The 17,155-nt window shown below is 39.2% G+C and overlaps 1 protein-coding gene, 1 non-coding gene and 1 pseudogene across 2 annotated transcripts; 1 reads left to right on the top strand and 2 right to left on the bottom strand.

The window, feature by feature from the left end:
* The first annotated feature begins 6,205 nt into the window (after positions 1-6,205).
* Positions 6,206-8,928, top strand: LOC148695241 (F-box/kelch-repeat protein At5g43190-like). The gene has a single exon (XM_088699135.1). It carries the CDS (start codon positions 6,226-6,228, stop codon positions 7,390-7,392), a length of 1,167 nt encoding a protein of 388 aa, XP_088555261.1. The 5' UTR covers positions 6,206-6,225; the 3' UTR covers positions 7,393-8,928.
* A 1,575-nt stretch (positions 8,929-10,503) lies between these two features.
* Positions 10,504-10,577, bottom strand: TRNAT-AGU (transfer RNA threonine (anticodon AGU)). Its single transcript has one exon. It is a non-coding gene; the product is annotated as a tRNA-Thr (tRNA).
* Positions 10,578-16,259: 5,682 nt separating this feature from the next.
* On the bottom strand, positions 16,260-16,930 carry LOC137716930 (2-hydroxyisoflavanone dehydratase pseudogene; annotated as a pseudogene).
* Positions 16,931-17,155: the final 225 nt, after the last annotated feature.

The following is a 17,155-nucleotide window of genomic DNA, read 5'->3' as shown; positions in this document are numbered from 1 at the left end:
ATCTAAACTTTTAGTCCAAAAAATTTAAGTTCCAACTCAAAACAGTTTTTGACACACCCCGACCCGGAATGTCCACTAGGATCCCAAATCGAGCTGTGTTGGCCGACACCTGGAAGGTGACGAAGCCATAAAGTGTGATAGTGCATAAAAAGTGAATAAATTTGAATCTAAAAGTGTCTAAATACCAGAGTGCGCTACGAGTGGGAGCGAACCCATTTCACACGCGATGTCAGAACATAAGTAAGGTACAATAGTGTGGGTAAGAATCATACCCTTAAAAGTAGCCACCAATACTAAGATTAGCTATATATCCTCGTCGATACGAACTCGGCAGTTAAAACCTGAAGGGGTACAAAACAGAAAGTGTGAGTAAACAGTAAAACCAAGCTTCCCAAAACTATTACCTTTCTAACAGTAATAACCCCTCACTGTAATTCCCTTACCGTTTTCTATATGATAGTACAACATATATACATATATCCAAACCATACTTAGAAATGACCAAAACCACGGTTTGCTATCAACTCCATCATACATTAATAAGTAGGCCAAATGAACTTAATCAATACAAAATGATATATCAGTCAGAGTCATCTAAAATGACATGTACAACTTATCTATATCTCATCAATTATGGCTAGCATATAAGTCGGAGTCACTTATAGTGACCTGTACGACTTATCCATATCTCATCGATCATGGTTAGCATATAAGTCGGAGTCACCTATAGTGACCTGTACGACTTATCCATATCTCATCGATCATGGCTAGCATATAAGTCGGAGTCACCTATAGTGACCTGTACAACTTATCCATATCTCATCAATCATGGCTAGCCAATAGCTCAATAAGTATACCTGCACACAAGTCGGAACCACCTAAAGTGGTCTGTACGACAGGACTGGGTGTAAATAAATACGCTCAAGTGCTACGATCACGTGAAGACTGTGCGAATAATCGCGGGTCACCTACGAGTCGGAACCACCTAAAGTGGTATGTACGACAGGACTGTGCACCTACCTTGGATCCAAGGTGAGCGTAAGGTGCGGGAGGTGAACATCACGTGAAGGACTGTGCCCTGGCCACGGGCGGGAGCACTAACACCGGGTTGCAGGTTTATGAGCTCTCAATGCATCTCAATATAACATGTGCAACTCATGGCAACCAGTACGACAGTATCGACACATAACTATAGTCATGCTATAACGCAATTGATTCAACTAATACCATAAACTCACCTGAACTTACCTGGGTGTCCGGTGTTCACCTTTGCACTTGAAAGCATTCCCAATAATTATATGCAAGTAATAAACATATGGTTATACCATGATGCAATCTAATACTCAACCAAGTCGTAGCATTTTCAATTATAAACAATACGGTGTGAAGTTTACAATCAATAACGCCCTACTCCCGAACTACTTATTTTCAGGGATAATTATCCATGACAACCCAATTAACACTAATTTAACTAACTAATTCACAAAACTAAAACTTGCCTTTACCAATTTCCTTCGCATTACTCAATTTCCCAAATAAGGCTTTTGTCTCAAATATATTATGGATGCATCTAACGTCTCGTTAGACTGCCTACGTACCCTAAACAGGGATCAAGCTATTCGTAGTTCATATAGGTACTTCAAGCATTCACAATAATTATATGAAGGTAATATACCTAATCAATTTAAAAGTGTCAATAGAACTCTCAATAATATGTACAATAAAAAGGAAAAGATCCACTCACCTGGAGTCCACGCTATGATTCTCTAGCGCACGCATCGAGGCGTCTTGAATGATTGGTCCTTGTGACCAATTATCAAACCACATCTCAGAACTCTTATCCGTAGAATACGTAATTCACATAAAACACAACCTCAACGGCATTCTAAAATAATTTGAGACCCATTGACCACAAGTCAACAGTCGATCAAAGATTGACGGTAGGGTCTACAACCTTGTATAACTTGACCCAAAAGATCCGCATATCAGATTTCTAATCCGCAACTCCCAATGATCCACAATATGTTTCTAGAATAACATATTAAAATTTCATTACGATCCAACGGTCAGATCTCCGCCAATTGCCTAAAACAAGTGGTCGTGAACATTTATTTTACTAACTTACAAATCCAATTCAGGAAGATCCGTAAGTCGGATTCCCGATCCATAAATTCCTATGATCTTTAAATATTACGTATTATAATGTATCCAATTTTGGTGACGATCCAACGGTCGGATCGTCGATTCACATTTTTATCAAGTAACGTATCGTAACGAATTTAGGTTCCAACGATCAACCTACGTCATTCAAATGACAAAACTGAATTAAAGACATTCGACATAGCCTAAAAATAGCATTGGCTGCTCATTGGCCACGCGCCGCCACGGGTGGCGGTCGGCTGCCCCAACTCGCCGGAAAATCCAACTATTTCCAAAAATTCTCAAACTTCACAGAAATTAAGATCTCAGTGAGTGGAGCAACTTTCATACCTGCCATGAAGTCCAAAAGTGAACAGAAGATGGTCAATTTTTCCCACAAAGCCAGCGGGTGCCTAAAACTTCCCGGTGTCGATTCGTCTTCTACAGTGGTCCAACGGGGGCAAGGTTGGTTGGGTTTTTCTCCTGGGATGATGGGCTACAAAGCCCAAGTGGTGGCATTGGCCATCACTTTGCCGATTTGCCAGAAAATCGAAAAGAGTGGCCGGAGCACCGTTGATTTTCGTCGACTTTCGTGGCCTCAAACCGCCACATACCATGGTTAATCAAGGTGATTCTTGGGTGGGTTTTGTATAGGGGAATGAGAGCTTCAAGGTGGTGGTGGTGGCGTTGAAAAACTCCACCGGAGTTGGCCGGAATCGGCCTTGGAAAATGGGAACTCGTGGTGGGTGTGGGTGGACGGGAAGCCACTTCCTTTTCTTTTTTTCTTTTTTTTTCTCTTCTTTCTTTCCTCCATTTCTGATTGGGCTTCACCCCACAAAGTGGGGATTTAATTTAATTAACAGTAAACCTTGAATAACCAATTTCGAACGTCCGTAACTATACCGTTATAAGTCGGACTCGCAAACGGCTTTCACCTATACGTTCGTACCAACGAGTACTACGAGGATATGCTAAAAGAATAAGTCCCACATCTCTCGAGTCGATGGTCAACGGAAGTCAAAGTCCTTACCTCTAGGGCAATTTCGTAAATTCACGCTTTTAAAATAAAATAAAAACGTAAAATTTGGAACGGGTTGTCACAGTTTTTCTTCTTCCATGTTAGTTGCTTAAAATTTTAGCGAAAATTATTAAAGAATGATTTTAGGCTTTTTTTCTTTCTTTTTTTTTTTTTTTTGACAACTTTTTTATGTAAATAAAATTTATGTAGATTATCCTACTTTACATTTATGAACATGTTAACATAAAAGTATTTAAATTTGGATAAACAATAGAAAATCGCTAAATCTATCTCATTCTTACGCATATACACCACATGAAATAACATGGAAAACCACACGACCTACCCCATTCTTAAAATCAAATACACAGGTGAGCAGAAAGATCAAAAAATAAAAAATAAAGAAGAAGAATTGTTTGGCAAAAGTGGTTTTTTTGTAGATGTTTGAACAAATACATAGGTATTTATAGACTGTTTGAGTGAATTTTATTTAAATAATTTTTTAAATTGTTTTAGCTATTGAATTTAATTTTAAGTTGTCAGATTTTTTTACCGTTAGATTTACTCATATTCGATCTTATGGATTGAATTTAATGTGTTTATAAATTTTATTTTAAAAAAATTGAATCTAGACCGTTGATTGAACTAGCAATCTAACCACGTGGGTCGTGCAATAAAAAAAATAGGGGGAAACTTGATATAGGTCCAATTTTTTGAGCCAATAGTAGGAATAGTCCAATTTATTAAAATAAGTCCAATTCCTTGAATCTTATTATTTTATTATCAATAATTATCTCTTAAATGATAAGATTTATTATAAAAATCAAATTTCTTCCTAATTATCTCTTTGATTATTTATTTATTTTGTTCTTTCTTGTTCTTTATCCCGTTTTAAACCCTATTTATAGATTTTAGTTTTTATTTTTATAATCAACCTATATCATAGGTTAATTATATTTATCTACCTATATGACAGATTCTTTTTTATAATCAAGTAAGATTCATGTGTCTTGCTTGTAGATATATTATGTTTTTTCTACCTTTTAGTTAAGTTTCATATCTTACTTATAGGTATGATATACATTCAATATTTGGGTAGAATGATTTGCAGATAGATTTATGTCAATATATATATATATATATATATATATATTGTTATATGATATTAATTATATTTTTTGGGGTTGAAAATTCATAATATTAGAAGATTTTAATTGATTTTTAATATTTTTAGAAAATATAAAATGAGCATTCAAAAAATAAATACATATAATTAGGTAATTGGACTCACTCCTAAAAACCATCTATGTTTTTGGATCTGGATCTAAATGTGACATCCCACATCATCCAGGGGAGTGATCCTTAAATGTATATTCTCATCCCTACCTAGCACGAGGCCTTTTGGGAGCTCACTGGCTACGGGTTCCGTAGGAACTCCGAAGTTAAGCGAGAAGGGGGCTAGAGCAATCCCATGATGGGTGATCCACTGGGAAGTTGCTCGTAAGTTCCCAAAAACAAAACCGTGAGGGCGTGGTCGGAGCCCAAAGCGGACAATATCGTGCTACGGTGGTGGAGCGGATCCGGGAAGTGATCCGCCCCGGGCCGGGATGTGATACTAAAAGCCCCAAAAAATAGTTGTTAATTTGTCCGCAAGTGGCCAACGAAGTCAACAACGAGGCTAAATTTGGCTTAAAAATAAATTCTAACCTAAATTCTTTGTTTAGCTCAACGATTAAAGAAGTTTTGGGTAAGTTAAAAACTTAAATTTTAAATTTTAACCCAATCATAAGAAATTGGTCTAAAGGATTAGAAATCTCTATTCAAAATGTTTAGGCATCAACCCGCGAATGAATCGCTAAGAACGGTTGATAAATCAATTTAAAAAGTGTGGAGGGCTCAAATCAACGGTCAAAAACAATCTTGCTTGCACGAAAAGGTTGAATCCCCCAATCATAGAGTTAAGTTACTCCAAATTGACTTTCACATGCCATCACAAACACCGCCCACCGAGTTTTCATAGAATCAATCACTTCACCAATATGGGAATTAATCCAAAACAAGTAAGCACGTAGTTGAAATTGTAGTTCATAAATAACAAATTTAGACTTTGCCAACCAGAAGTTAGTGGGAAATATGAAAAAAGGTTAATTTTGTGTATTAAAAAATTGAGGGAGAGGTACCCTAAATCAATAATAATTCATACTTTAGTGTCATGTCTTAGTCCTATATTTGATTACAAATCTACGGCAAGTTCTATTTAGTACATATATTCTAGTATCATGCTCGCTTCTCTTGAGGCGTATTTATTTATTCTAAATTGGTAAGCAAGATAAAGATGTTTCGTGCAGTCTTAATAGACTTTTTAACTAAAATGGTCTTGGAAATTAGTATAACTCTTCATTTTGGTTTTTAAGATTTGAAATCAATAAAAGTAGCTCATGAGTTTATCAACCATCAATTATTTTGATTATTCCGTAAAAAAATCTGTTAATTAAGGACCAAAATGAGAAAAAAAAACACCCACAACTTAATAAACACTGGGCCAAAATGATTTGACAAAATTTGAGGGTATATTTGTCATTTTATCTTTATTAATGGAGATTTGTCATGGAATGACCAAATGATTGATGATGAACAAACTCAGAGACCATTACTATTGCTTTCGATTTTCAAGGACAAAATGAAGAGTTATGTCAATTTTAATGATCATTTTGATTAAAAAAAACTTCGTGATAATGTATCATGGATTGTTTACAACTTTATGTTCAAGTTTTCTATGCAGGCAGGTGAACATGCGTTCATGTCTAACATTCTCAGATCAAAATCTTGATGCCCACTTGATTTCCCGTCCCAAAATTTGCACTTAAAAATGATTAACCAGCTAACACTTGACTCTTTCTTGATTATCAAAATAAACACTTGGATTAAGTGTGAATAATTAAGGTCATTAGCGTAAGTCAATGCTTTCTACATCGCTTCGTATTTAATCTTCAACCCTCTCGCGGCAAAACCTACGAACACACACACACACTCTCTCTCTCTCTCTCCTCCCAAATGCTCTGTTTCAAATGAAAGACCACTCTCAGCCAAACCACAACTGTCAAACCACCGCCGTCCCCTCCTCTCCTTCCACCCCACCGGATATGGATGCCGGAATATGGAGCAAGCTGCCGGAGGAGCTCCTCGAGCTCGTCCTCTCTTTCCTCCCTCTCAAAAACTTACTGAAACTTCGATCGACTTGCAAGCGCTTCAAGTCTCTGTTATTCTCTCCCTCCTTCGTCTTCAAGCACTCCTCCTCCCCCTTCCCCTCCTTCCTCCTCCTCTCCCACCCTCAGTGCTTCCACCACTTCCCTCTCTACGACACCACCGCCGCCGCCACCTGGCGCAAGTTACCTTTCTCTCTCTCTCCTCTGCTACCCTGCGCAACAGGCGCAGCACAAGCCTCCCTTCTCTCTTCGTCCAATGGGTTGCTCTGTTTCTTTCTCCCCAATTCGTTTCTCGTCTTGAACCTTATGACCAAGTCCTCCAGAGTGATCGAATTCCCATATTACCCTTTTGGATTCGAGATTTTCTCTTTGATTTCCACCCCTGCTGGGTACAATCTGTTCATGATCTCTTCTGGGTCGTCGTCCAAAAGCACTTTGCTCTACGATTCGAAGGCCCAATCTTGGCAAAAATTCAACTTTTCCGAAACGGTTTTAAGCAATAATTGTCAGGAGAAGGGAGTTTACTTCAAAGGGTGTTTGTATTTCATGACGCCGGAGCCGTTTTCGATTGTCTGCTTCGATATAGAGAGCGGGAAGTGGGAAAGACCGATTCCGGAGCTGCCGGCGGAGCTCATGTTTGCTCGGCTAGTCAGCAGCGGAGACGGCGGAGGAGGAGAGGGGAAGAAGCTGTGTATGATTGGTGGGGTCGGCAGAAATGGGATTGCCAGGAGTTTGAAAGTGTGGGAATGGGAATGCAGCGGCGGAATGAAGTGGGTGGAGGTGGAGAGATTGCCGGAAAGGATGTGCAAGAAGTTGATGTCGGTTTGTTTCCACAACTACGAGCACCTGTACTGCTTTTGGCATCAGGGTTTGATCTGCGTCTGCTGCTACAATTGGCCGGAGGTTTTGTACTTCAAGGTTTCGAGGAGGACGTGGCATTGGGTCCCCAAATGCCCTTCTCTGCCGGATAAATCCAACTGCGGGTTCCGGTGGTTTTCCTTTGTGCCGAACTTGTATGCATCGGCTTGAGGAGAAAGAATTGCATGAAACGATAAGCAACGATGGCGTTGTGTTATTAACTTGTTAGTCCGAGAGGTGACGGTGGTATTGTCTAAAGGGGTGCATGTCTTTTCTCATTTTCTGCTTCTGCTTCTGATAAGTACTTATTTGTTCCCTTGATCGGATTCTGCTTGTGTACATATTCATAAAGGGCGATCTGTTTGGACATTAGATTTTTATTTTTGTTTTTGTTTTTTTTATTGCCCTGGGATTTCATATTTCAGAATATTGTTACGAGTAATGTTACACTTATTACATAATTGTACCATCATTTATACTATATATCTAATTGAGGTAGGGCCACATATGTGGGTTTCATCTCTAGTTGAGAGATAGTACAAACGATGATACAAATATACGGTAAAAGTAGCATTTATTTTCCTATTCAATAGTACAAGAGATGTTAATTTGATCCGTTAATTTCTTACAAAAAAATGATTTCAACACATTTATTTTAACTTTATAAGTTTCTCTTTATTTATAACCATCAAATCAAATAAACCAATCAGATTCAATTGTCAAGATTAAATAGAAATGTATAAAAAAAAAAAAAAACTAAAAGAACTGGTAATCACTTTTCTTTCTTATTTGATGCAAGTAAATATCGTCTGAATGAACTTAACATGAAACAAAGGAAACGCTGACACAACCATTGACCCTTTCTTTGCTTGCTATTGATCATTAAAATAATTTAATTTCATACCAAACACAATACTAATTAGCGTGTCACTATTAACATAATTATGGATACGAAAATTTCTTTTAACATGATTGGAAGAAAATTATTTTATTTTCAGCCGTAAATTCTAAAAAAGGGCATTGAAATTTGGATCAAAAGAAAGCAAAAGAGTGGTTGGTTTATTAATATATTTTCTGTTGCTTTCCAAACGACATTGAAATTTTTTTTTTTTTGACATAATATTTAATAATATGGATACGAAAATTATGTCAAAAATATGAAGTAACAAGAAGTCTATAAAAAGCCTCATTTAGAGTTCCTTAGCATTCCTGTAGAAAAAAAATAGGATGGAAAATTGTAAACAGTGTCTCTTAATTTCTAAAAGTAGATGACTATTCAAAAAGTAAGAAATTGGTTGATGTTGAGAGAAATTGAATAAAAGGTTTGAGAACGCATGTCACACTCGTCAACTACTCTAGAAACTAGAACTAAGTTGAACAGGTCACAGAAATACGAGTTTATTGTACTTTTATGCGCATACTAAAGTATATTCTAACAAAAATAACGAATATCAACGTCGGAAGAAAAATGAAGTAGGCAAACCACATTTGATTGTGTATCAGCTTTGACATCGAGGGTGGCATTGTTGTATCTGTACTGTGCTGCTACATCCCCAGAGGGGAGACCTCATTTCTTAGCCAAACCCGAGTTAAGGGCCAAAGGTAGGAGATTGAGAAGCTGATTTGAGTAGAGTTGATTGATTGTTTGTTTGAGTGTCCATAATTCTTGTGCCTCTGCTTCTTTATATAGAGATCTAAGAAAGCCCATTGCTGAAAACATTGAACATTCCCGAAGAACTCTACTGCCAGCTTGCATGTGAAGTAATATTAAAATAGGCAAGCTAGCATTTCCACCACATGTCTATCTCCCACTTGCAATAAAATAATTAAAAGAAGCAAGTTGTCTTCTTTCACCACACCCCTTTGCCCGAAAGCTTGCATAGTGCCTTCCCAACCACCCAAACAAATGGGAAAAGCATTATTTTAATATCAAACTATCCCACTTGATGCAACCAAATATCTTCCAAGTTAGCCTCTTGCACAATAATCCTCCAAATGCCATATTTTACTCGAATGGCCCGAATAAGTAAAATGGTGCACATTTTAGTTGCAAACAAAGATGATGCGAGTTATCCACTTCAATCAAATCCCATTGCCAAACGAGCTCGACATACCAACAAGGTTGCCTGATTTGAGTTAAAGCTTATAATTTCCAAGAACCAACCTGGATGGGGCCAATGAAGGCTCACTAGGGGCAGACAAGTAATTCGTTTGTTTAGTTGCAGACTACAATTATATAATATACTTGGGTTATCTTTGAAGAAAATATATGTATCTAATATTCAACATTCGACTTATATTCCATATCAAATATTATATGAGCAATAGTGCTCTTATTTTGTCATTCAAACCAAAAAAACCCCTCTTCCACCTATCATGTACTTATATTTTTCTCATCACTTTGCCACTTTCCATTATTATATTGAAATTTTTGTAACATTAGAATTGTGATACATCATCATTTGAAAACCATCCTTAATATCATACTGCATATAACCAATCTATAATAAGGTTTTCTTAGTTGTTTTCAGTTGCCCCCACTAGAAGAAATTTATGGCTCCGTCCGAAGAACCAGTCCACAAAATTGACAAGAAACGTTTCAAGAAGTCGTTTATGATCGAGTTGAAGACAATAGATTCGGAAAAGGCAAAAGGAATCCAATTTTTCTCCCTCTATGAACTAAGCAAACCAAAATATGCAACTGTGATGATTATTGATTCAATTGCTTCTAATCCAATGCAGCAACTCAAGAACTACCTAAAAAACCCCACCAGCAAACAACTGATAATTCAAATCGTAAAGCACATCATAATACATAGAAATCCAAAAATTCAAAAAAGAAATTTTCCAACAAAATTTAAAAAAAAAAAAAAAAAGTGTTGAAAATATTATTTGGGCTTACAAGTCCAGTTTCAATGTAGGTGGTGATGTTGATCTTCTGGTCAGTGCTGTAGTGCTTGTTCAGCAAGTCTGCAAATTTAAACAATACATTAAAAACCCATAACAGAAAATTCAAAATGTAAAACCCTTCGCTGGGGTTTTGTGGCTTTCTTGCCAGTAGAGAGTCGGAGAGAGAGAGAGACCTGTGGATTTCTTGCCAATGGCGGAATGAGAGCAGGGCATTTGGTCAACATATTGCGGGTAGAGAGGATAGAGAAACTTTTAGAAGCTTGTTCGAGAGAGAGAGAGAGAGAGAGAGAGAGAGAGAGAGAATGCCTGGAGTTCATGTAAAACCCTAGAGTTGCAGAACCCAAAAAGAGAGAGAAAAAAGGTTGAAGAAATTGCTCTCGTTGAGAGTTGAACTCAAGACCTCCCGCTTACTAAACGGGTGCTCTAACCAACTGAGCTACGAGAGCTTTCATGCTTCTGCTTCCGTTTAAAATATATATTATATGGTTTGTTTGTTTTTTTGGGTAGTGAAAGAAAAACTAACCGAAACAAACTGTTCTCGTTCAGAGTCGAAAGTCCCCCTTACTAAACAGTAAACACAATCTGCTTCCATTGAGAGTTAAAACACAAAATTAGGAGGAATTCTAATTAACTGCAAAGTCTGCAATTAGCTGAGGTAAAATTTTTGTAGAAGAGCTCTTAATTTTTCCTTTTTAGACACTAATGAAAATCTATCAAATAGACTTTGATATCTTTTGATGGCTTAGCAAACTATATCGAACATGTAGCACTCGTTATCAGTTGATTGCGATAGTGGATCCACATATGGACCTATGTATTCAAACGCCCCAGTTTCTTATAATTGTTTCTCATTCATGGTTTATTTTATGTTCTTCTTGAACACAATTGTCACGAGAGCAAAATGCTTGAAAAATGCCTCGCAAAAGTCGGAGTAGAGTAAGAAGTCATGAACAACAAGCCAAACTAGTGTACAAAGTTTCATTAACTCGGATTGGAAAAATTTATGAATCTACCATTGCATTGAGCATGAAGTATTTATGAAATAATCTTTAAAATAAGAAAACATGTTGTGGAAAATATGAAAGAGAATGCTTTTTCTCATTATATTTCTCTACAAGATTACAAGGATATATATATACATGATACAAGTGTGTAGGTAGGACAAGGTAGCCGTCCTAGTGTGTAGGTAGGACAAGGTAGGACGGCTGCAGGACGGCTTGACGGCTGTAGGATGGCTAGTGTGTAGGTAGGACAAGGTAGGACGACTGTAGGACGGCTAGTGTGTAGGTAGGACAAGGTAGGACGGCTGTAGGACGGCTTATTCTTCCAATACTCCCCCTCAAGCTGGATCAAAGAGGTTAATTGATCCAAGCTTGGAGAGCAGACTTTGAAACTGAGGAGAAGCAAGAGACTTCGTGAAAATATCAGCAAGTTGATCTTGGCTTCGAGTGAATGTGGTTTGAATTACCTTGGACTGGACTTGTTCCCGAACGTAGTGACAGTCAACTTCAATGTGTTTGGTGCGTTCATGGAACACCGGATTGGAGGCAATATGCATAGCTGCTTGATTGTCACAGAAAAGAGACATAGGTGTGTTGATTGAGAACCCCAAGTCCGAGAGAAGGCCCTTGAGCCAAATGAGTTCACATGCAGTGGAAGCCATGGCTCTATACTCAGCTTCGGCACTTGAGCGAGCAATTGCATTTTGTTTTTTGCTCTTCCATGTCACGAGGTTTCCTCCAACCAACGTGCAGTAGCCAGTAGTGGATTTTCTATCAATAGCATTCCCTGCCCAGTCAGCATCGGTGTAGGCAATGATTTGAGTATGACCATTATTTTTCATGACGATTCCCCGACCAATGGAGCCTTTGAGGTATCTGAGAATTCTTTTAACAACATTTAAATGAGCTTCAGTGGGTGCATGCATGAATTGGCTTACAAGACTGACGGCGTAAGTTATATCCGGTCTGGTGATGGTGATATATATAAGCTTACCCACCAATCGTTGGTAGTAACTGATATCACTGAGAGGTTCTCCTGTCAAGTCCAACTTCAATTTGCTATCAAGAGGGGTACGAGTTGGTTTGCAATCCATCATCTTCACTTCTTGAAGTAAGTCAATCACATATTTCCTTTGACTTAAAAAAAGTCCCTTGGGGGAAGTGGCCAGTTCAATCCCAAGGAAGTATTTTAAAACTCCTAAGTCTTTAATGGAAAATTGTTGATGAAGAAAATGTTTAAGAGTGTGAATCTCATCAATGTTATCACCTGTGATGATGATATCATCAACATAGATTAGTACAACTAATTTGCCAACTGATCCTATTCGAACAAACAGGGAGGAATCAGCATGACTTCTCTTGAACCCAAAATTTTCAAGTACCGAGCTCAGTTTGGCATACCAAGCACGAGGAGATTGTTTCAAGCCATAGATTGACTTATGAAGCTTGCAAGCCATACCTGAATTCTGTGCTTGTGGATGACCCGGGGGTAGTTGCATGTAGACTTCCTCTTCGAGGTCTCCATGTAAAAAAGCATTTTTTACATCCATTTGGTACAATGGTCATTCATGGTTCACTGCAACAGATAACAAAACCCTTATTGTGCTCATCTTAGCCACGGGAGCAAATGTCTCCTTATAGTCCACTCCAAAAGTTTGAGTAAAACCGCGAGCCACCAATCTTGCCTTGTGTCGTTCAATTGAGCCATCAGAATTAAACTTGATTTTATAGACCCATCGACTGCCTACCACCTTCTTGTCTTTGGGAAGTTGAACTACACTCCAGGTTTTATTTTCATTCAAGGCTTTGAGTTCTTCTTCCATGGCTAGCCTCCACACAACTTGACGATTGGCTTCTTGAAAGTTCCTTGGTTCACTTTCATAGGACAGTTTACTGAGGAAGACTGCATGAGAGTGAGAGACTTTGGAGTAATTTACAAACTTGTGAATAGGGTACCTGGCATGGTAAGTTTCATAGTCTTGCAGCCTTGATGGTGGATGTCGATCTCGAGTCGGATTCCTGCGGGGTTGAGCTGGGATCACAATAGGTTCAGCTCCACTCTCTTGTATAGATGTTGTGTTATGGTCATGGGGAACTACTTGTGTTTCTGAGGCTTCAGTGTCGTCTCCAATAAGCAGGTTGTCATTAAGAGTTGCATGAGAGTCTCGGTTGTGAGGTAGTGAATGGACACAGTCACTTGGTTCGACTGGATTTGGCAATGGGAAGAGATTTAGGAAATGCTCCCCTGACGATTTTGATCTGATGATTTGTTGAAATATGGTTGGTTTTCATCAAACCGTACATCTCTTGAGACAAACATCTTCCTGGAGCACGGATTGTAGCATTTGTACCCTTTTTGGGTGGAGGAGTATCCCATGAAAACACACTTGACAGCTTTGGGATCAAGCTTGTCTCGGTGATGGGATTGAATATGAACATAACAGGTACATCCAAAGATTCTCAGATGGGAAAGATTACTTTTTTTGTTTTGCATAACCTCAGATGGTGATTTTGTATCCAGAACACGACTAGGCAGTCTGTTGATAAGATAGGTGGCTGCAAGAACTCCTTGAGACCAAAACCTCTTAGGCACATTCATTTGCAACATTAGCGCCCTAGTTTTTTCAAGTAGGTCCCGATTCTTCCTTTCGGCAATTCCATTTTGCTGAGGAGTACCTACACAACTTGTTTGATGTATAATTCCATGGGTGCTCAAATAGTTAGTCATATTTTTGGATGTATATTCAGTGCCATTATCAGACCTTAGTATGTGGATTTGGGACGAAAAATGGTTCATGACAAGATTATGAAAGTCCTTGAAAGCATCCATAACTTCACTTTTGAATTTTAGGAGGTACAACCAAGTGGCTCTTGAGAAATCATCAACAAAGATAACGTAGTACCTATAACCATCAAAAGACTCTAGAGGTGCAGGTCCCCAAACATCGGAGTGCACCATCTCAAACAACTTGCTAGTCCTAGACATGGAAGAATTGAATGGGAGTCTAGTAGATTTTGACAAATGACAAATTTCACATACAAGGGAGGATTTGCATAAACTAGGGAACAACGTAGACAACACAGATTCTGAGGGATGTGCTAGGCGTTGATGCCACAACCGATGTTCTAGGTTTAAGCTGACTTGGAACCCCTTTGGAACATTGAGGTCCTCTGAAAAATAGTACAGCCCATTTAGGTAATGACCTTCACCAATCAGCTTCTTGGTGGCTAGATCCTGAAAAACAACATTGTGGGGGGAAAAAATTGCACGACAGTTTAGAGAGTTTGTAATCCTTCCTACGGACAATAATTGAAAAGGAAAAGATGGAACATATAACGCTGTGGACTCAACAGTTTCTGAGATCAGTTTAACTTTCCCTCTACCTAGAACTGGCACACCTCTACCATTTGCTACAGAAACTAGTGATGGTTTAGTGTGGCTTTCAAAATCGTATAGCTTAGAATATTGATTTGTCATGTGATCTGTGGCACCTGAGTCTATAATCCAAAAATCATGAGAGTGACTAACATTTAGAGCAGTTGAAAGAGCACACATGATACCTGGAATGTCTCCTTGAGGTACATGACCAGATTCAGCTAAGAACCCTGCAAACTGTCCAAGAAGAGCAGTTTGACTTTCCCCAGTCGACGTTTCACCTGTGCTTCCTTTTTTGGTTTGAAGGTAGGTTGAGAACTCATTCAACAAGTCAGCCGGATTGGCTGTAAAGTTCATTGATCCACCGATGGATGTAGCAACAGCAGCATGGTACTTGTTTGTATGTGGTCTGGCGTGTGAGCCCTTATGATCTCTTAAAGGCTTGTTCTCAAACCTTGGCTTCAACTCAGGGTGCAATATCCAGCATCGATCTATTAGATGTCCAACATTATTACAATGTAGACACTTCAGATCTGGCCTTTTTCCCTTGTATACTTTATCTCCAAATGACTTGTGATTTGTCACAAAAGCTCTAGCCTTAGACACACTAGGTTTTACGTCAACATTCATGACTTTTCTGCGTACTTCTTCTCGCTGGATAGTAGTGCAAACACTTGCAAATGATGGAAGTTCGGGATTCATTAGAATATGGCTTCTAAGATCTTCATATTCAGAACCCAAACTTGCAAGCAAATGAAAGATTTTGTCTTCCTCGGACCTTTTTAACAGTACGGCAGCATCGATAGTGTGTGGTCGATACATTTCTAGTTCGTTCCACATGTTTTTCATGCAACCGAGATGATGAACAAAGGATTTATCACCTTGTTGAAGACTTGCAAGATTCCTCTTAAGCTGGAACACTCAAGCAGCATTGTTTTGATTTCCATACATGTCCTTGACTGCCTTCCAAAGAGCACTAGAGGATTCTGAAAAACTGAAAATTTCAGACAGCTTAGGATCCATGGAGTTGAGGAGCCACGACATGACCAGCTGGTCTTTGCACAGCCATGCTTCATACTCCGGCGATGCGACGTCAGGTGCTTCAATACTTCCATTGACGAATCCAAGTTTGGATCTTCCTCCAAGGGCAAAAGATATTGATCTGGACCATGGAAGATAGTTAAACTCATTTAACAACACAGAACACAAACGTTGGTTTGGGTTGACTTCAGCTTCTGGAAAACTAGGGCGAGGAGCTGTGAAGCTTTCAGCTTCTGAGTCAAAAAGATTATCTTCTGCCATTATCGAAACGAATGTGCAGAAGAAGAGAAGGGACAACAATGGAGTCAAGCCGGTTAAGGTTCCGGCTCTGATACCATGTGGAAAATATGAAAGAGAATGCTTTTTCGCAATATATTTCTCTACAAGATTACAAGGATATATATACATGATACAAGTGTGTAGGTAGGACAAGGTAGTCGTCCTAGTGTGTAGGTAGGACAAGGTAGGACGGCTGTAAGACGGCTTGACGGCTGTAGGACGGCTAGTGTGTAGGTAGGACAAGGTAGGACGACTGTAGGACGGCTTGACGGCTGTAGGACGGCTAGTGTGTAGGTAGGACAAGGTAGGACGGCTGTAGGACGGCTTATTCTTCCAATACATGTGTTACAATATTATTGGTTCATGTTATGCGCGCGAGTTTATCAATTTTGCGGGATGCCTTGTGGATTAGGAGCATTCCCAGCAATATGTTAGAATGCTAGGATGCAGTCCCCCCTTGGTGATCTCCCCTCAGTCTCAATCAAGAAATGATCCTGATCTCCTTCTACTTGTCCATTCCACGAACTTTCCTTGAAAAATTCATAATACAAAACCACCCGATCGATCCCTCAGCTCATATTTTCCAGAAACACACACAGGCAGCAGCTTAGAGCACCCAAGTTCACCATTGGATTGTCAATGCCTCCGGGAGTTGATGGCCGGGTAAACAAAGTCCCAACCTTTATAAACCAGAGTCTTATCAAAGTCTTCACCTCTAGGTTCTAACTCGCCTAATTGGTTTGGAACCCCAAAAATAAGGGTGGGACAGAAATGCCAAACAAGCTCTCAACTCGTAGGCTCTGTGCAATATTTCCACCTGCACTATCAGCACCTATGTACAATCTCACCTCCATAGTTGGCTAACCACGGCTCTCTTTTGCCATCTGATTCTTTGTTGCTTGTGTGAGAAGCAACCCATTGAAGAGCCGCCCAGCCATGCGTCCTCATAAGCACAAGGAAGTGGGTTCTCTGGGGCAAGTCTGTACTCAACATAGATAGCTACAACTTTGGCTTTTGAGACCAATCGGTTGAGAGATAAAGGTGGAAAAGAAACGAGAAGGCAGGCAGATTCATGGCAAAATGCACATGAAAATGGAAACATCAGACAACGGAACTTAGTTCAAGGAGGCGATTAAATGATATAGGCACTAGTACGAACAATCATCTTTACGATTAGCTTTTCCGACGGAGGATCTCCGGCTTGACCAGCTTGATTGGGCAGCCGTTGATCTTGATCAGACCGCGTCCGCGCTTGCAGTAGCTCACAGCCACCGCAGTCTTTTTCCGCCAAAGGACCCATTCGATAGCTGGGGCCGCCATGGTATAG

The sequence above is a fragment of the Pyrus communis genome, chromosome 8 (genome assembly GCF_041283825.1).
Source record: "Pyrus communis isolate YQ-2024b chromosome 8, ASM4128382v1, whole genome shotgun sequence".
Lineage (NCBI taxonomy): Eukaryota > Viridiplantae > Streptophyta > Magnoliopsida > Rosales > Rosaceae > Pyrus > Pyrus communis.
The sequence above is the reverse complement of the archived record's forward strand: the minus strand, read 5'-3'. Positions and strand labels throughout refer to the sequence as shown.